Genomic DNA, 20946 nt, shown 5'->3' with positions numbered 1-20946 from the left:
GTTTCAGACATCTGTTCACTTATTAGGCTTCACTATAATCAGTGAGGGGGAAAAATTCAAGATACTGTCTAAAGACATGTTATATCCTACTCTCATGAGAAATTCCTTCATAATTTTGCTTTTCTTGAAGCATAATATATTATTTCTTCTGAGGTTTCAGTTGGCTTTTTGGTAGGTTTATTTTAAAAGCTCTCATGTTTGCATCTTCAAAGCAGCGAAGATGGTGGCAACATTCTGCTTCACGTTAAAAGCAGAGCTGTGGTTCAGAGCTGCTCAGGAGGGAAGTCTGGAGGCAAAGTGTTCGTGTTACAGTTGCGTATTAGATTTCATTGTAGATCGAACTGAGACTCTTTGGTGCTGAAAGAATAAGCCTGTATGGGTTTGTTTGAAGAGGCAGGCACTTAAAATTACTGCAGATCTTTATTGACTGATTTGGCATGAGGGGGGAGAGAGATTATTCCTGTTGAGAACCAGAGTGTTATGCTGAGAACTAGCTAAGACGTAAGATGGTGACTCAAATGTAGTACTGAAAGCAGTGTTATGTTTAAGAACTGTAACTTTTCTTTGCTAATGTATACTAATTAGTATAGCTCTTCTACCATGGTGAGTCCTCTGAGCTGTGCGTGTAGTATTTTTGTTTTAGCGCTGGGTTTTTCATTGACAGTTGAAGAAAAGGACAAACTATTAACCTGGGTTACCGAGCACAGGCTTGATGTAGAAACATTCAACGTTTAACTGGAAGTTAAGTTTTGTATTTACACTAACTTTGGTTTCTCTTCTCTCTATGTTCCAGAAATATTAATACGGAGCATTTGACCACCTAATCTCCAGAGGAGACTCTCTTGATAGCAGGATTAGGCAAGAGTGCCTTCAGAACCAATATGTAGCAAATGGGTATCGCACCTCCGAAGCTCCTCCCTTGGTTCAGCGCTTGTGTGTTTTAAGGATCCTTGTTGCTTCAGCAGTGAATTATTCTTGTGAACTTCAGAAACGGATTTCATGTGGTGCTTGCTAAACATTGAGTCACCATGAGTAGTAATCTAGGAAAAGAAAAAGACTGTAAAGAGAAGGATCCAAAAGTCCCATCATCAAAAGAAAGGGAGAAGGAGGCCAAAGCCTCTGGAGGATTTGGGAAAGAGAGCAAAGAAAAGGAGCCTAAGACCAAAGGGAAAGATGCCAAAGATGGAAAGAAGGACTCCAGTAGCACGCAGCCTGGGGTAGCTTTTTCAGTGGACAATACAATAAAAAGACCTAATCCAGCCACAGGTACCCGCAAAAAATCCAGCAATGCTGAAGTGATCAAAGAGCTAAATAAATGCCGGGAAGAGAATTCAATGCGCTTGGACTTATCCAAGAGGTCTATACACATGCTTCCATCAGCTATCAAAGAGCTAACGCAGTTAACAGAACTTTATTTATACAGTAACAAACTGCAGTCCCTCCCGGCAGAGGTGGGCTGTCTTGTGAACCTGATGACACTGGCGCTGAGTGAAAACTCACTCACCAGTTTGCCTGACTCTCTTGATAACTTGAAGAAGCTGCGCATGCTTGACCTGCGGCATAACAAACTTAGAGAAATCCCTTCGGTGGTGTATAGGCTAAGCTCTCTCGCCACTCTTTATCTACGCTTTAATCGTATAACTACTGTGGAAAAGGATATCAAAAACTTGTCAAAGCTCACCATGCTTAGCATACGAGAGAACAAAATCAAGCAACTACCTGCTGAAATTGGTAAGCGATTGCACTGACTGAAAGTTCAATTCTGTGCTTATGTTCGGGTTGCAGTTCGGTGATGTATGTGTGAACTACCACTTCTCCAGCTGCCCTTCTTCATTTAGAGCTTCATGAAATTATGCTCTTGATCATATTGCAGTGTTAGCTTATACTGAGATTAATCAATGCCTTGGATATTTTTCTTACAAACATGCCCTTTTTCTTCATCTATCATCTTAAAATCACATGTATCTTGTTTTCATCTTTGCCTTGTGCTTTCACATATTGTGTCTTCAGAGCCCAGATGGTTTAACAAGTACAAAAAAAAAAGATACAGGGGCATATTTCATTTTAAGATTTCTTTATAAATCATTTATGAACTGTTGCAAGTTATAAACACATTATGGGCATGTTACAGAGGGGTGTGACCATGGTAATACAAGGTAGAATAGGTAGCTACATGCTATTACCGTGAGCAAGCTGTTGGATGCTGTAACAGTTAATAATGTAGGTTAATGATTTGTGAAAGCCTCTACCTTTTCTAAGTCATGAATATATTAATACACAGACTCTTAATACAAAGTGACCAAATGTTGTATGCATGGCTGATGATTCTTACGACTTTTTAATGACTATTTGTTTTTCTCAACTTTGTTGCAAAAGTTTGTGAGATGATGAAATAGTATGAAAGTGGCTTATGAATTGAAATAGGTTATTACAAAAAAAAAAAAAAGTGCTGCAATAGCTGTATATCAAGAACTCAAGTTGTTCCTAATAGGTTCTGCTTCATGGAAAACATCTCTTTATCACACTGTTCTCAAGCAATATTTGGACAATGTATGTGCCTCATAAAAGGGCTATTTGTCAGTGTGCTTTTTCCTATGTATCACCAGTTTCTTAAATGCAAGCATAGCTTAGTCCCTTTAGGGAAAGGGAGATCATAAAACTTAATGCAGTTGACTGCTTCAACTTTCTTCGAGTGTGGAAAAAACCCTTGTAAAAGCCCTTGTAACACTGTGAGTAATAATTCCTGTGCCCTGTTTTTAAAAGCTGATGCAGGGCTTTTTCCTGTTAACCAAGCCAGTGCGTGAGTATGTGAAGTGTTACAAGTTGGCCCCTGTGCTCACTAATTTTGCAGAGCTTGGGAAATGCTCTTGCGTGGATCCCTAATAGATCTTTACAAGCCAGCAGTGTTTGCCTCTTTTTCCTGCACCTTGATATGAAAAGGAACATAAGATAACATGCTCCTGGTGGCAGGAACTCCTGAGCACGTCTGAACTGCTAATCATGGTACCAGCAATGACACACACTCAGCTGTTGGTCTGAGTGTTTGGCTCCCTGTAGCAGCTGTTAGAGTGGATTCTGCTATAGCCACAGAAACACTATTTTGCCAGGCAAAAATTAAATGGTTAAAGTAGTATGTTTTCTGATCAACACGGTCCTTGTTTTGTCATGTGCATCTCAACAATCCTGAGGATTTCCCCTGGGAGAAAAGAGGAATTACAATTTTGACCTGTTTTGACAGTTCAGTTTAAGTCCAACAGCCTCTTTGGCTCTTTTACTCATCAAAGAATCATCCTGGAAACCATGGGGCTGATGTCCACAAAAAAAAAAAAGCCCAACATACCATGTGTTTCTACATATGTTGAGGAAATTGTGGCTGATTTAGCCGTCTGAGCTGTATTGCAGTTGTCAGTGCTTTACCTGGGTCTGTTTGTGGCTCAGTTTTAAAATGTAACTTAGCAAAGAGTCAGTTTGGTGTTTTCCTTTAGAAACTTTTTGTAGGTGTATTTGGCACTGCAGACATTATTGTTGCTGCTGGAACATCTTTGTTTCTTAACCGTTTTGTTTGTTGAATTCCTATGGTTAACTTTACATTAAAGTATGTAATTTCTGTATGTATTTGTTCACAATAGTCTTGAAAGAGCTCATGTCTAACAGCTTTATGGAGAAATTTAGTAGATATATGTATAATGAAGGATGACTGTGATTTGCCTCGTTTGTATTATTCTTGTCTTGGTACACATACAGGCAGTGTTCTCAGTTCTCTATCAAACCCTAGCTTGAGAAAATTAACTACTTCTGTCTTTGTATCCAGCAGTTAGTTGTGCCTTTATTTGTACTGTCATAGTGCCCATATTGCTTGTTACGGGTCAGCATCTTGTTGTGGAAGGCATTTTAGAAGCCCAAGTGCAAGATGACTGTCACCCCTAGAAGAATTTTTGAAGGGAAATCACAATGTTCAACAGCATCCTGTTTTATTCCAAGTAAATTTCTCTAACTAGGTTACCTGAAATTGCATCAGTTGGAAAATAAATTCATTAAAGGATTTCTAAGTTCAAGTAACACAAATAATTTTAACTGCCAAGACTTAGAGACAGGCATTGGAAAACCTTTTCCTCCAGTAGTCAAAGCAGACAGTAGTGTCACTTCTGTAATTGATTTCTACTCACTCACTTTCATCTATTTTTGTTGTCTACAAAGATGAAATGTTTGAGTTGGAAACACAGCTGAAAAATGAAACTGCTGAGAAATGTATTTCTTACTTTCCGATGGAATTTCTCTGTTTCTTTAAACGTTTGTTATTTCTCTACATATCACACGCACACTTTAGAACAAACTTGCCTTTTAAGTCCCAATGATTTTAGTCCCTTGTCTGTTTATAACACAGTTTCTAAATACTACATACAAGCAAATACTCTTATCAGCTTGTAAACAACACAGAAATTTCTGTTGCTGCAAAGCGGGAAGTAAAATGAGGCCATTATCTTTTATAAAGCAATATCATGTGGAGCATTTCAAATTCTTGTTAAAAATACCCCACTGTTCCGGGGCCTAAGGCTCACATATCTGAAGGTAAACTAGTGTGCTTGTTCATATGTTTAAAGATCCAAAGCTTGTGTAACCTGCTGACTTGTCCACCAAGGAAGAGGCTTACAGCAGTTAGCTGTGATGTGTTCATGTCCCTCATCTGGTATGCAGCTATGTGAAGAATCCTGGGTTTCTTTACTTTGTCTTTTGGGGGTAATGTGCTACAAAAGGTTGTCCTGGACAAAACCAGAATTAAACCCCCAGACTTCAGCTTGAAAGCTGCGATGTTGCCTCTGTTCCCTCAAAGAACCACAGTCAAGTATGATGGAATAAAAGTCTTACCCTGGTGCTAGAGCCTTGTTATGGCTTTTGCTACCACTGAGCGCAAAATACCAGTTTTGTGTAATTATAAGAAGGCTTTCCAACTTTAGGACCTTGCTGTTTTAAAATAAAGGTTCACCCGATTTGTAAGCAATAATCCCACTTAAAGATTCCTAGAAAAGCAATTAGTCTCCAGCCTTAGAAAATAAACTTAATTTTCCTTCTACTGTCATTGAAAGAAATTGGAAGTGGGTTCTGGAGTCCTGAGTGCTCTGATATTTGAGATCTTTCTTCCAACACCCAGCATGTCTATGAGTAGTTCGTTTTTGTGCCAGTGATGTTTCACTGCTCTTAGGTGCAGCAGTTTCCCTCTGTTGCTTACATTTGCTCTCCCACTATATGTGCTGACAGCAGGCATATCTTCTCCCAGCCATTACTCAGACCCTGATTTTTAATCTTGCATAAAATCTCCATTCCTTCTGTCACCCCGCTATCCATTTTCTGTGTTGTCTTATGTTTTGTGTGCTGAGCATGCTTGATTAGTTTGAATATACTATTCCAGATGAGAGTTTCTCTCATCTGGATCATACTGGAACTGCTTTAGACTTATACAAATGCTCTTGAGACCACCTAAGACACCTGCACTCCACCCTCTGTGTTCTCCCTCTCCACCAGAAGTCAACCCTGAGATCCTGGTAGAAATATACGCTACTAAATTTCATAGTTTCCATTATTTTTAGTTACTTATTTTGTCCAATGCCTCTGGCTTGCTAGATAGCCCTTGCTTTCTAGTTCATTGCTGAAGACACTCTACGAGGTTTGTCTTGAGGTGGATTCTTAGGAGTCCTGGAGAGGTAACCTCCATCCAAGCTGATATTTTACTTTCAGTCCTGCTACATCCATAGCAAGTTGTAGTCAATTCCTTGGGTATCTTGACATCATCTTGTAGTCACCTGAGTCTCCTAGTTATTTTCTGCATGCTACTACATCGGATATCTTCATGCAATCTAGGTTGACTAGATTGAATAAACTAAATCTTTCATGGTTTTAGAAACAGAAAACCAATTAACTCTTTATGACAAACTAGTTTTACATTTCACTGATTTTTTTTCAAATCACTTTTTATTTGCCTGTTTTCAGGCCTTTTACTTACATGCCATTCGTTAATGTTTCCTGCAAATTCTGTCGGTCTACACAGCCTTTAGATGGTTCTGAGGTCATCAGAATCACTGCTCACTGTGCATGCAACAGTATTGTTAGAAATAGATTCCTTTTAGGGAAACCTGAAACTAACTTGAAAACATTTCTTAAAAGCTTGAGTGAAGATAAAGAATTTAACAGAATGTTCTTTGCAGAACCCATAGCTGGTCAGATTTTAAGTGGTCCTGGAAACTGCATTAGAGGAACTGATCTGTTACAGTGTGTATGGTCTTGAGGAAAACTTAGAAGGGCTGAACCTACCAGCACTTTGCTGCTGGGAAGTAAGCAGCACAAACTTAAATGAGGTGACTACACTGGGGGAAGAGTTGCTTTGCATTAAAAACAAAAGTTCTGGTGAGAAAGAGGAAGTGTTATTATCTATAGTTTAGTAAACAGATGTGTGTGTTTCTGGTCTTTTTTCCCCTCAGAAAGCAGTACTTCTCATTACCTCGCATCCAGTTGGTTTATCATAGGTTTCCTGTCTTTTCAATATTTAGAAGGCTTCTTAATGTTAAATAGTAATTTACTCAACTGAACTCACTCAGTAAGCCAAAAAACTGAAGAAAATATCTGTAATTTGGAAGAATATTCTTTTAGTAACTTGGCAAATCCGGGCTCCAGGTACCTAACAAATAATTTCTACTAGTCATTTACTGGACTTCTCTTAACCCTTTTCCAGCAACAACATACATATTGCTTCTACATTTCTAATGCGATTGAAACAGTTTTAATAGGCTGCACAGCAAGCTGAGGTCTTGATATGCATTGTTGTATTTTCAAATATAAATGGATTTGTTTGAATAAGAGCTAAAAATACTTCAAAATCCATTTAGCTGAAAACATATTCTGAGGTTTGGGTGATTTTATTTTCCCATGTTTAGCCAAAAGCTCTTTTCAAGAGTAGCAGGATTAGGGGGAGTTTTTCATGAAGTGGCTGTGCTGATGTGCAACAGCTTCATGAGACACTGGAAAGAGGCAGTATCCACTCCCCTCTTCCCAGCTGCTCACTCCTGCCTCTCTCACCTGAGCCATTCCTCAGGGAGCTGATTTATCTTGCTAAACTAACAGAAAAATATTAGTGGTTTTGCTGCTTTTGTTGTCTTATTACTTTAGTTGAAATCCGTGAAGTTTCAGATAACACTTGAGCTGGTGTAGGAGGAGGAGTGTGGGAGAGCATGACCTGGAACAGAGAGAGCAGGACTGCCACTTCTGCCCATACTGAGCTGTTAAATCAGCTTGCCTTGCTGCTGCTCACTTGTGAAGCCTCACAGGTAGGGTTGCTTACATGCTATAAAAGCATGTGAAGTGCACTGCGAGTGGTTGGAAGAAGGATGTCTGCAAAAAGCCACTGAAAATTCATCAGGTTATATTTTCAGAATAATTTTTTTTCCTCCCTTTTCCCCCCGTTTTCCATGTCTTGTTCCACGAAAACCTTTGTAGCTTATTGAAGTCTGGATAGCATCAGCTCAGCCCCACCTTCCTGAAGCAATTTTTTGTTATGGTGTGGTGAGAATTCATTGATGCAGGTTTCTTGATGGCAAAGCTACTCTATGTTGCTCTTGTGAACTTGGTCTTTCTTACACATTGTATCCTACCTAACAATGGTGATAAATTTTCAGAGTGGATCTTGCCCAGAATCCTGCTTCTGCCTGTAGCCCTAAGCAAACTGCATAAAACCAGATTGTAAGTATATATGTGAAGCTTAACCTGACTCCTTTCCCAGATCCAGCTATTCTCACATCAGGGTCTGGTGCAGCTGGTCTCTTTAGTACTTTTCAGTAGACTCCTCTTCTGAACTTGACCATTTTTTCCCTTTATACTCCTATAAATACTTTACATCCTTTAGCGAGGTCCACAAGTTTGTTTTGAATGCTGATTTTACTAAAAGGTCACTGTTATGCAGGTGTTGAATATATATACTCATGAAGTGCAAAAGCAGAATAATTTACCTGTTCACTTGGCTGTTTAAATCTGTAGTGGCATCCATGAAATAAAACCTTAACGGTAAGGCTTCCATGTGGAGGCTTTGCCAAAACACCATCTGGAGGGATAATTGTGGTACTGAGTTCACAAGGTAGACTCCAGCTTCATCACTGTATCTGGTAAATTGTCCATTCCACTGAGATCAAAAAGTTGAAGATTAGAATGGAAGAATGCAAATGCTTTGGTGAGTCAGACAGTCGGCACGAGAAGGATGAAAACCAGAGGAACTGTCTTGGGATGAGGCCAAGCAAACGATTGAATTACTTAAGCCTTTTGCGTTTCTCGTATTGAGAGTTTTATTGCATTTCTCCATGTTGTGTTGAAGGAATTGTTCTGCACAATCAAGTTTATGATATTTTCTTTGTGAAGACAAGGTTGCATCTTATACCAGTTCTGGGTTTTTTTTGTCATCGTGCACAGCTCAAATAGAAGTAATGTTGCCAACACGGTTGAAACTACATTTGCATAGTTTCTGCAAGTTTCTTGAGGCTCCAAATATTGTGTTTTCTGTCTGTGAATGCAACTCTTATTCTATGGAGAATCTGGTCAGGGCTGTTCTGCAAGGGAAATATTTTTAGATTGTAATTCAGGGAATCTGCCTACACCAGACTTGGAATGTCTCTGAGACTCTCTTCTGTTCTTCCCTTCCCCCATCTACCCAATATTTAGATCATTTGTGGTTTCTTCACTACTTTGAAACTTTTTTCCATAACACTTGCACCTGCTTGGTTTTCAGTAGCACAGACAGCAAACCAGATGTGTGCAGCTGCATTAGTTCCTGTCTGCTCACTCCAATGCTGAATATAGTGCGTCCTTATTAAATGACTTGTTAGTTGCAAAGCTTTTCAGCGATGCTCTGAATTTCATTTCTCCTTTTTTTTTTTTTAGCAGACCTGACAATATAGAGAGATGTTTCGTTACATTGTTTGTATCTAAGAACCTCTTCTGTTTCAGCAGTTTGAAGGAAACCAAGTTGTGTTCCGAGGCTTTGTAGGCATGCTAATGTCTGCAAATGTGGCGGCTGAGAATAATCTTATATTGTTATATTCTAATGGGATAAAAGCATGAAGTTGTGAACAGAAGTCAGAGAAAATGACTGCTTATTTGATCCAGTTCTGGTTGCTTTCTTGAGCTGCAGGGAGGGTCAAGAACTTGATTTTGGCCGACTTTAGCTTTGGTGTCTGAGTTCTGATTCCTGTGAAAGCTCTTGTGGGGATGCACTTTGGTCTTGTCAGCTAGTCAAATTCCTCCTGATTACATTTTCTTCAGACTGGCTTTAGGATAATGATTAAGTAGTCCTGCCTTTTTGATCTGCTTGCAGAGCTTATTGAGATGATGCCCCAAGTGTAATTCCAGTAAATACTGACAGCTTGTTAGAAGTCCAGCTTTTTTTTTTCTTTTAAATATATCAATGCTGCAGTTATTTTAACTGTTTGAATACCTTCATGGCTGCTGAACAGAGGGAGATAATCACTTTCCTTAGGCTGCCCTTGCTAATGGTGGTTAGCCTTTATTGTTTGAGAGCAAGCACACTTGTTCCACACTCAAAATGGACAGCATCCAAGATGTGACCCCAGGTTGGGCGTCAGCAGGACCCCCTGGTCCTTCACTTCAGAGCTGTTTCCTCACCGGCTGGTGTGAGGCTGTGTACCATGTTCCAGGGTTAATCCATGGTAGGTGCAAGGCTTTGCCTTTGTCTTGGCACTTCCTGAAGTTCCCGTTGGTTTGTTCTGTTTGTTCTACTGCCCACCTCAAATCCTGCCTCGAGCCCTTGCTAAGACACTTTCTTCTACATGTTTCACATGTTTAAAACGTTGTTTGGACATGTTTTTAATTTTATTTATATTTGTTACTTTCAGTTATAAGCAATAAGTATTTTGCTGTTGTGTCTTGTTGAAACTTGTCTTAGCTGAGATTTTGAGTCTTTCTTTGCAGTTGAGCTCAGCTTCTGTGTTTTTGAGTGGTTCCCATGATCAGATCCTGTTGTACATTCTGCACATCCTAAACATATTACTCTGCTTATTTTTTACTTACATGAATATTTCAATATTTCAACTTTGGTACATAAGTCACTTGTGGCCATATTAAAATTGCATTCTTTCTACTAAGGAACTCTTCTGTGTAAGTTATAGTTGTGCGGTAGTAATTCAAAATCACTCTGACTGCTTAACTGTTCTTTTGGGCAGTTGGTGATGACAGCAGGTTCAGCCTGTTAGAGTGATGTACTCAAATCCTATAGAGAGGGGGGAGATCCTGAAACTGTAAAGGTGTTTTTCATTTTTCTCTAAAATCAGGACACTTTGGGTTGGAAGGGAGCTTAAAGATCATCTAGTTCAAAGAGTTTTATAGACAGTAAAATTTGTTTGCCATAGAGAACCTAGTGAGAGATGAATAGCTACCAGCGTTAGTTGAACTATGTGTAACTTGTTCCCAGCTTTGCTGATTTCGGATAATTATTCTTTACAAATTAGCTTACAACCAGTGTTGTGACACAGCAGCCTGAAGCCCCACTAATATTTGCATTCTTCTCTTCCTTGTACTTTCCATAAGAGTGTTGATCCTCTTGCTGTGTCATCTGGCCCAGGATTTATCATGTCATGAAGGATTTCATAAGTTTCAATCTGCTTAAGCATGGGCAGGCACGGAGTTAATCCAGTGGAAAACAGGCTATATTACAAATTGTGTTTGCCATCCAAGAGCGTTGCCTACTGAGTGAATTAGTGGTAGGAGACACTGAAGCCTCTTTGCTCTTGGCCTCCCTCCCTACATGACTGTTAATTTGTGTGTACTTTGTATTTTTTTTTTATGAAGCTGTATTTGGTTTTTTATATGGCCCAGCAGAATTTTCGGAGTTATGTAAGTCAGGGCATGTACCTTGGCCCTCGTGTTATAACAGGCTTTCAAGGTTGGCCATGTAATAGGACTGTAATTCTGCCTCATTATGCAGAAAATATTAGTCATTTCATAAGGCTGGGGTTTTTCAGTGGGTATACTTGGCTTTGTCATACTATAAAATTTAGTCTCTGTGCATATGAGAACAACAGTGAGGTGATTGCTCACCCCAGCTTTCTTAAGGCTTGTCGAGGTGTATACTTAGCTGTATTTTTAACAATATTTTTAACTGGAGGGTGATTGGGAGTCTTCACAAACTGTTTTCTCTGAAAAATACATGTGAATTGTCTGCATTCTTAATCTTGTAGAAATTAAGGTTTTTACAAACTACATCATAGGGTGTAACTAACTGTTTTGTGAAGGTTATTTATAAACTGTTTTCTATATTTTGTATGGGCATTGCTTCTACTTTAAAATCTTGTATTGTCAAGCCAGCTAGTACATGCAGTTTCTGCCTGCTCGGCAGACTTTGAGCTTCAGCTCTTGTTTTCCTTTGCAATTACAGTGCAATATAGTATTAAAAAAAGAGGGCAAAAAACACCCCCAAAACCCAACTAACCCCAGACTCCAGCACCTTCCTAGTTTATTTTTTTAGCATGTCCTGAGGTTACTTGTCCCTTCAATTCAGTTGCAGGTAGTCCACAGAGAATCCTTTATTAATGTGAGCTTAAGATGTGCCTACTTTGAACATCACTTGCAGCGAAAAGAGTTAGTTCATTTTACCTGTGATTAGTATTTCCCTAAAGTAGAGCTTGCTTTACTCCAGTGATTTCAGTCCTTTGGTGAAGTGATGCAGGAGTTAGTTGTCCATGCAGTGAATGGGAACGGGTTTCTCTTTAGTAAATCGCTTTCTGGGTAAGGCTGATTTCTGTGCTGCAGCACGTTTCTAGGCGGCATGTTTCTGTTAAACAGATTAATATACGAATGTGTTTCAGCAGAGTTTATGCAGTACACCAGAAAAGAGCAAGTGTTGATTAATATGAATAAGATCATGAGCTCCTCACTCATGAACCGTTTTTCCTTCTGTACCTGAACAAATCTTCCTTTTAGGAGAACTTTCTTTTTGATTGTTGACATTCACTTCTTACCCTGGCCAAGCGAAAATGCCAGATTTCAGTTGGATCTTGGTGAAATTTATTTTCACCTTTTTTTCTGAACAGCATTTCTCCCAATACAGTTGCCACTGTTCAGACTATATGAAGGACACATTCAGTCACTGAAACAAGCTGGCTTTACATGGGCTCCTAGGAAAAGCTTTGTGCAGATGGCCTTGAGTTTGGGCTCTTTGTTCTTGCAGATCATTATTTGTTGTATTGATTGTTTATGCCATGTGTTTATCCTGGCATCATTTTTGAAAGGGCTGCTGTTGTGCAGCAGTGCACAGAGTGTCCATTCACGGGGTAAATGATTGCTGTCAGTCAACTGGGGAAGAGCTGCTGGTGCACTGGGCATGGTGCGCTCACCCTGCCAAAGTGGGTCAGGTCCCATGCACTGGGGTGTTTTCAGTAGCGTTGGTCACATTAACTGCAGTGTTGCTGGTACTCAGACCTCCATGCGTGCAGAACAGATAGCCTCTCACCCAGGAAAAAAAGAGTTCAAGTTGACAAGGTAGATGGTGCTGATCGGCCACAGGGTGTGAACAACACTGATTTGTAAAGGACTGGACCCTGTTATTTCCTTATCCCTTTATTTTCCCACACTTGTCCTTCCTAAGCCACCTTGATTCCTTCCTTTCCCCTTCCCTAAAGATCCCATAGCAACTCTTACCATCCCAAGTTGCTCTTCCTTGTGTCTCAGTAGGTGTTTAAGCCCCATATGCAGTAACAGCCCTCAGTCTGTGAGGTGCTTTGGATAGCCCTTCCATTTGCTCAGTGATGTGTGGTCATGGGGCTGATGATTCTCCTGGGACAGCCAGTATTTGGGTTCTCCACTCACTGCTGGTCCTCTGTATGCTTTTACATGTGAGGATGAGTCTCTACCATATCACCTAAACATTTTTTACCTAGTTAAGCATATTGGATAAGAATCTTTTCTGTATGTTATAGAGAACAGCAAAAATGCACCATGAGTGCTCTTTGTTGACTTGTGTGCTCTCTGTGTTGTGTCTCAGCAATCCAAGTGAAAGTATTGAAAGAATTTCAGTGCCAGCAGCATTCACCTCCCCTCTCCTTCTGCCCTGGAGGTGGGGGGGAGAACATTTTGGTGAGATACTGTCGAACTATAAGTATTATTATGTCCAAGAGCAAGATTCCTTACTGAGCAATGTGAACTAAAGGCCGAATATTATAATATCCCATGAAATTCTTTTTCTTAAGTCATTGTCCTTCATGATAGGGCTTTAACTTCCACTTGATTCCTGCTCTAATGTCTAAAATCTGTCAGGCAGTCCTCAGTCTATGTTAACATTTAAAGTTGTTATTAAAAGTTTACCAGTATTGCTTTTTAAAAGAATGCCTGAATCTTTAATATAACAGTATTAAGTGTGGCTGTCCAAATTAAAGCAGTGTTTGCTTGCCCTTTGTCGTCTAAATAAACAGACATATCTCTTCTTTTTTTCCCTCCCCAGAATTAGTTAGTACAATGTTTGTTTCAAACACGTAGCTTGCTGTTGTCAAAGTTTTCAGCAGGTGCAAAAATAAAGTGCAGCAAATGTTGCTGCAAAAACCCAAATCTTTCTTCTACTTCAGCAGATGTAGAGTGGGAAGAGTCAAGTAAATGAGAAATCAGTGTGATGAAATGAAATTTATGCCATATTTCAAACTTGACATCATTGGTTTAGGTCTGAAGTGAAAACAAATGAAAACAGCAATCATGAAGTGAAAACTACTGCCCCAAAGTACATGAACGTTTTTGAGTTATCTTAGTAAGGATTTGTGAGGTTCTTTGTTTGTTTGTTTAAAGGGAGGGATCTTGAAGTCTTCTTCAAGCTTTTCTTCCTCCTTCTATTGCCTTCTGCACTTTGCCCACTTGTTTTCATGAATAACAAGGCACTCCTACCACACAACATTAACTCTTGCTCAATTTTTTCTTATATTTGCTTTCTTCTGCATATTAATGGCGTTGAAACGTGTGGTTTATGCAGTGCTGGGTATGGCATGTTTGGCTGTTGACTCTGGTTGCCTGGAATACATTTGAGTGCTGACTTAGGAGAGGGGAGACACACACAGTGATGGAGGAGCTGCTTAAGCACCACATTTCCATCTGCCTAGTTTCTAGAAAAACATCCCTATTTGGATTAATAAATGCAGGAAATAAGACCAATTATATGTCAACAATCTAAGAAAAATGGAATAATGAAGCTTTTGGGATTGGCTTTTTCCTTTTTTGCTGGCCTTTCACAACTGTTTCCTGATGGGTAGTAAGGATTGTGGCTACATGACACCTACAACTCAAAACAGAGTCTGAATTCATAAATATTTTATGATATATTAAATCACCATTTGTGCTTATCTGCTGATAGACGCTCTACACGTCAGAACTTGCCCAAGCCAGTCCTATGGGCCTATGGGAAAATCCTTACGGGCCAGTGTCAAAGATACAACACTGAAGCTTAAAAATAGACATTCGCTCCTCAAAAGGAATTTGCTGCTCTTCCAAATATGTTACTCTCTGAGTCATGCTCTTATACACACATGCGGTGACCTCATCTTTACTGGATAGAGTTGAAGCTGTTCAGATAATTTGCGTTAATTTCACCTCCATCAGATGTAAAGAATGTGAATGCATACACATGTATTCATGCACACACTTCTAAACCCATCAAGCTGTTGCTCAGAACACAGTATGTTTGTCATTAAAATAGGTGAAACTACTATATGTAGTTTCTGTATGCAGAGAGTTGTGCTAGCTGTACTTTTAAATTAATGTGTCAATGTCAGGAATGAAGCAGTTCAATGTAAAGTTGCTCTAAACTTTAAGATCCAAGTCTTTTTAAGGCTTACTGGATAAGCCTTTTATTTCAAACTTTTATTTGCTATACCTCTGCTTGCATATACAAATATGATATTCTGTTGCCTTTTTGTGATGACTAAAAATGATAAAAAATAGCACTCATTACTTTGGATTATCTAGATTGTCAGCCAGATAATTTTGGTGTGTCTTAATTGTTGATTTTAGTGCTTGAAATAATGAGTGGTATAAAACCAGATCTCAAATTCTCAGAATTCAATACAGTTCACTTAGTGATGTTTTAAACTTCTGGTCAGTCTGAAACAAGTGCAAAGTGTAGGTTTTGTACTTGTATTCCACAGCTTGAACTGTCAGAAGAAAATCAATCAATAAATAAGATTTCTTCAGAGAATCTATAAAAACTTTATCTGAGTCTTTCAAAATTGTTGATCAGGTTTTAGATCTGAGTGAAGAATTGATGATCCTGTAATGCCTTATTTTATATGTATCACTTTGTGGTAGCAATAGCTTTTCTTCGGATTATCCCAAATTCTGTTTGATTCTCTTAATCCCTGTGTGGAAGTCATTGTCTAGAGCTGTACATTAAAGAACTTGATGTTTTGGTTTTCTCATGTGCTTTTAGGTGAGTTGTGTAACCTCATAACGCTGGATGTAGCGCACAATCAGCTTGAACATCTTCCAGAAGAGATTGGAAGCTGCACGCAAATCACCAACCTTGACTTGCAGCACAATGAGCTCTTGGACCTGCCAGAAACCATAGGTATGTGAAGAGACTGGAGAAGAGAAAATAAGACACACTTTCAAATGATTAAGTAGGAGAAACAAATTTAAGAATGGGCATTTGGTTGGTGACTGTAGAATGACTGGTGCTGTTCAGCTCAAGGTATCTTCACACTTGAGATTAAAAGCAAGGTGTGTGTGTGTTATCTTAAATGTAGTTTGCAAGCTCTCTGAATTACATTATTAAATCTAGCTGTGCTGTGGAGTGTGGCATCATCTAAGAACGAGAGTTGCAAGGGAAAAAATTCCGTCACTTCTAACTGATTTGAGGTGGTCTGTGGTTATGAGTAAATGTCTACAGCTTGTCTGACGATTTTGTAATGAAACTGAGCATATAAAGGAATAAAAGGCTAAAAGATTCATAATTGAAGAGTAATAATTTGGCAGATAGTTTTAACTAACAGCTTTGAAAGAAAAATAGAACTAAAAAGATAAAGGTTTTAAATGAATTATGTGTATTTTATGCTCTTTAGTAGAAAAAAAAGAATTTAAGTCCACAAAATTATCATACTCTAATACAATAAAATACAGGGGGTTTGCAACTGAGATGGGGAATAATGGACTGAAATAAATACTCCCGTGGTTGGTTTCGGAATCCCATATAGGATGAAACAGCAAAATATGACTTTTGCTATTTAATTAAATCAGTTTTAAACAGATGGCAGAAAAAAGATGCATGCTGTGATTTAGAGAGATGGAAAACCGAGGCCATCATGATTTTAAGCTCTTATTTGTCACCAGAATGTACTCAGAAGAATGAGCATTATCACTTAAGCACTATTTAATGTTGAACATTTTGTTATGTACTTTAACGCATAGTAAAGTGAGCAGGAGAGTGAGGAACCACTTAACAACACTCTTCAGCTTTCTTCTAGCAGTAAGTTGTTGAGCGTGGAGTTACTGTGGCTTTTTGTTTGGAAAGTTTGACCTGAACAGCGTGTACGTTGATGAAGTATTCACTGGAGCTAAACTTCCTGGATTGATGATATTTTTAAACTCTGGAGATCCCACTCCATCTGGAATTTGCATCTAACCTACACAATTCATAAGCCCAGCCTTGAATTTTGAGGCTAATTTGTAAATCTGATTGGAAGTTGTTTTCCATAAAACTTGCGTGTAGTTTACATGTCATATTTAGAAAGTGAGTTCTTTGGGTAAACTGCAGATTTTGGGAAAATTTCAGTAACCAAGTGTGAGATTTCCCTTGTCAGGGCTTATAGATCACTACTGTTGATTCTTGTGCAGAATAGCAGCACAATTACTAAGTTGTTTAGTAACTGGCAGTCGCTGAGCTGCTCAGAGGACCACAAAAATCTTACTTACAATATGCTGCAATGTTGTGCTTACAGGGAAAAGGTCTTTGGGTAGGAGAGGCACAAAGTTACTCAGGCAGTTAAGTCGTTCGTGATAGGAAATTGCTGACTATGCAATCAAGGTAGTTTGGACTCATCTATTTCTTCAGAAAGTTATTGTAAGCTTAGGTGGTTTCTGTTGAGTCAGGTTCATACCTGGTTGGACTGGCTTTCTGCCATTTTCTTTGTTTTGTTTTTCCATTGCATTGTCTTTATACTGTTTTGAAGTTAGTTATTTTAAAATGCATATAGCTATCTCTTTACATGCATATCTGAGTTGAATATCAATGCTATATAGCACACCAAACCACCAAAGACAGATGAATAATGGTAAGATGCAGTAGTGTGCCTTTGTGTCTTAACCTTACACTGGTTCAGTTTTTGCTGCACTGGAAAATACCTGTTGTTTGTATTGACCAATGTGTAGTAGCTGAGCATTTCTGCTTAGAGAATGACCTAAAATCAGAAATTGGTATTTGTACTACATATACTTCACAAAGAGCCAGCATTGAATACTGAAAGGAAAAAACTTAAACTCCAGCTTAAATGATAATGATCAGCCTACATTTATGCACGTTACAGAAAAGGCAGCTGTAGCCAGTTCAGCAACATTGGCTTTATTTCTTAGTCATCACAGTTTTGGTTCAACATGAAAGCAAGTTGTGGCTTGATTTTTAGATTACAGCTTGCTTTGTGGTTAGGATTGTTCAACAAGAGACGTTGAGTACTGAGAAGGACCCAGCGAGTAAATGGCGCGTGGCCGCTCGGCGTGTGTCGCTTGGCAGCTGCAGGATGGCCTCTCCTGCCTCACCATCTCTCCTTCCAGTTTCTGTCTTTTCCCTGCTCATGGGTATCTACCTGGTGTTTGGCACAACTGGCTTTTCTTTCAACATTTGCATGCTGCCAGGTTTCAGTACGCTTAGTATATAAGTGCCGTTAATGTTTCCCCAGTTCAGTCAAACTGGGGTGGGGGTTGCAGACCGGGTACAAAAAAGACCCAAGTGCATTTGCTCATTATAAATATTTAATGTACTGTGAGCCTCTTGTTATGGAACAGACTTTCCATTACTACCAGGTCTGTCCCCTCCTCCCCATGGACACTCTTCTGATGGAGGCCTCTTTTTTTCTAATTGAAGGATATTTCTGTCAAGCTGCTTTGAAAAACATCCCTCTTCATTTTCTGTTTCTCCCTCCCTTCAAAAAAAGAGTCCGACTTCCCCCCCATTTCCCCAAAAAACCCACTGGAAAACTGTGTCTTAAATTCACTGCTGGACTATCTAACCAAGTTTTGGGTTTACCACAGAAAGATTTCTGAATCTACCAATTAAAAATAAGAAAAAAATCATGTTTTCTAACTTAACAGTGCTGTAGTGAAATGTGCTGGAGCTGTGAGGAAGGGATGTTGGAGGGTGACATGCAGGGGAGTGGCAGGGAAGGGATTATACATCAGCAGTGATTACAGAGGTAGCAGAGCCAATATAGCCACCCTGTAAAAATACAAAGTTCTTGTTTCAACTAACACTGTATAAGCATGCTTTCATGCAGTAACAAATGTCGATTTTAGATATTAGTTGTCAGGAAGTGACCTAATGTCTTGCTTTATAGATATTGGCTTAATACATTCATATCTGTATTTCTGTTGATTGAAAATTATAAAGTACTTTGTATATTAGATCACTTCCTGTAAGAAAAATGAGCTTTGTGGAATGGCTTAGCACATTCCAAGAGTCGTAAGTCTAGAATCAAAATCATAGTTTGATCTTAGCTACTTAGTGTTTTAATTGCAGATGCCCCCCTCTCTCCCCCATCGTAGCTTTTTTTCAAGGGGGCATTATGAGCTGCTTTTATATACACAATGTCTTATCTCTGTATGCTTAGTTGGCACAGTAATATTTCCAAAAGGATGTATAAAAGAAGGTGAAGAACATACTATTTATATTAAAATTAATAATTGGACTTTTGAGACAGAGAGAAGGCAAATTTTGGGTGGAGTAAAGTGTTTCTTTGGATTACAGGCTAGCTTAGACATTTTCATGCTGCAAATACCACATGGTGAATGTTCCCTCTTTGAACTTTTAATTTTAGAGTTCTGTACAAATGTGTTCACAATTTCTTGTTTGAAAGCACAGAAACACTTATTTGAGAAAGTAACTCAATAGGAACAGCATAACAACTTTATAAAAAAATCAGATTCTTCATCTATTCTGTAATTTTCTACTTTTGTGTGTGTACGTGTGCAGTTTGCTTATAGTCAAATGTGCCATATTCATGGACATTTAAGGCAGCAGACATTTTAATAAGAAAAAGAATAGTCAGTTGTAAATGTTCCAAAATGACGCTTTAAAAGCACAAAAAATCCTGTCACTGGACACGCTTTCCAGTGTCTGACATGGCAGTGTTCCTAAGAGATGGTTAGGAAAATGAGAGGCATATTGAAAGCCCTGTGCTCTACTCTCACCCTTCGCTGTGGCATATTAGCTCAGAAGTTGAAAGCAACCACACTCATGAAAGCAAATATTATCTGGAATAGCTTTACCATTTTTGCTAGTTGAAATTGTGTTACAAACTGGGCTTCTAACCTGTTTAGCCCCAGTGTATATCTGAAAGCACTGCTGTACTTTTAAAGCATATAATTGGTATCAAAACCATGAAGCATCGTGACCAGAACTGCCTATATCTAATTGATACAGCTTAGGTTGTACAAATTGTGGTTGAGAGCTTTAAGTCCCTGAAAGTCCTAGGAAAGATGTGTCTGTAGAAAAGTGGAACTACTTTTAAATGCTATTCTAAGTTTAGCAGGCTTAGCAAAACTGAAGAAGTCTTAACTCTGAGATGTTTGACAAATAGTCCTGATGAGACCCAGCAAAGAACCTGCAGCTCTCTCAGTGCTCAGAGGTTATGTTCATATGTGACTGATAGATTTGATGGTAGTAATTACTCGTCATTCTGATGAGGCAAAGTGCATAGGCTCCTTCTTCAGCTTTGATAGCTATATTCATATTCTTAACAGTTAAGCACATAGTGCTTTGGTCTGTGAGTGTTCAGTGCTTTGCAGGCTCAAACCCGTTTCATAGGCTCACATCGGGAGACCTGGTCAGTGTTCAGTGCTTTGTCTGAAGCTTTGTTCTCGGGCTATGCTGTTAATGAAACATTTTTAATTAGATTCTGCTAGTATTGGGCAATTGCAATAGGCTCAGCCTTTATCTGGTGGAAAGCAGTTGCTCCCACTTCTGTTCTCACGTCTGGGTTATTATAAGCTTTTGCTGGTTCTCTTGGTGGTCTCATAAAGGGAATGAAGCTTCTGGTTCTTGTTGGTTTCAATTCTAGACTTAGTAAACATACAGCAATGAAATTGGCTAGAAAATAGTGAGTGGCCAGAGATGGTAAGTGGGAAGTGACTCCTCACTGCCTCCTCCGTCGGCATAAAGAGAGTGATGAAGCAAAGCTGTGAGGGCTCAACCTCAAAGTAATGAAAAGCAGACTGTACTGTGTGTTTTACACTTGGGTCTCAGTGTTTGCACAGGTTGCTGTAGATACTAAAAGCTCACAGGGCAATGTGACAATTATGCAGAAGAAAAATGTATCAGTTGCTTCTAAATTAAGGGATTCACTGAGACACGCACAGTTGGATCTTCCCCTGGCTCATGGGGAAGTTTCAGGGTGTGCTTTCCCCTTTTCTTAAGCTCTTCTTGTGGTACCTGCTGTTGGGCATTTTTTTCCAGGGAGAAGATACTGGGTGGATCTCTGGTCTGCGCACAATAATTGTCACATTCCTTAATGAGCTAAGTTTACAAATGTGTATTCATGTCTTATGTTTTATATTCTTATATAGTAGAATATATACTTATATATACTTCTTACATAGTAGAATATATAAGCAGACTTAGAAAAAAAGTGAAACACATCTATTAGGAAAGGATAATGCTTTTTCTGCATTGCCAGTTTGGTATAAACTGTTCTTACAATGTGATTTACATTTATATGA

The 20946-nt window shown here is 39.0% G+C and overlaps 1 protein-coding gene across 1 annotated transcript in view; it reads left to right on the top strand.

Annotated features, from left to right (window-relative positions):
- Positions 1-793: 793 nt before the first annotated feature.
- Positions 794-20946, top strand: part of SHOC2 (soc-2 suppressor of clear homolog (C. elegans)) — a gene marked incomplete at its 3' end in the record, with an annotated part of 35350 nt that continues 15197 nt past the window's right edge. Inside the window, exons 1-2 of the mRNA XM_010015943.1 lie at positions 794-1731; positions 15452-15589. Coding sequence (XP_010014245.1) covers positions 1029-1731; positions 15452-15589 — 841 coding nt within the window. The remainder of the gene's footprint in view (positions 1732-15451; positions 15590-20946) is intronic.

Source organism: Nestor notabilis, unplaced genomic scaffold (genome assembly GCF_000696875.1).
Source record: "Nestor notabilis isolate BGI_N333 unplaced genomic scaffold, ASM69687v1 scaffold10696, whole genome shotgun sequence".
Classification (NCBI taxonomy): Eukaryota; Metazoa; Chordata; class Aves; order Psittaciformes; family Psittacidae; genus Nestor; species Nestor notabilis.
This window is presented reverse-complemented; position numbering and strand designations above follow the sequence as displayed.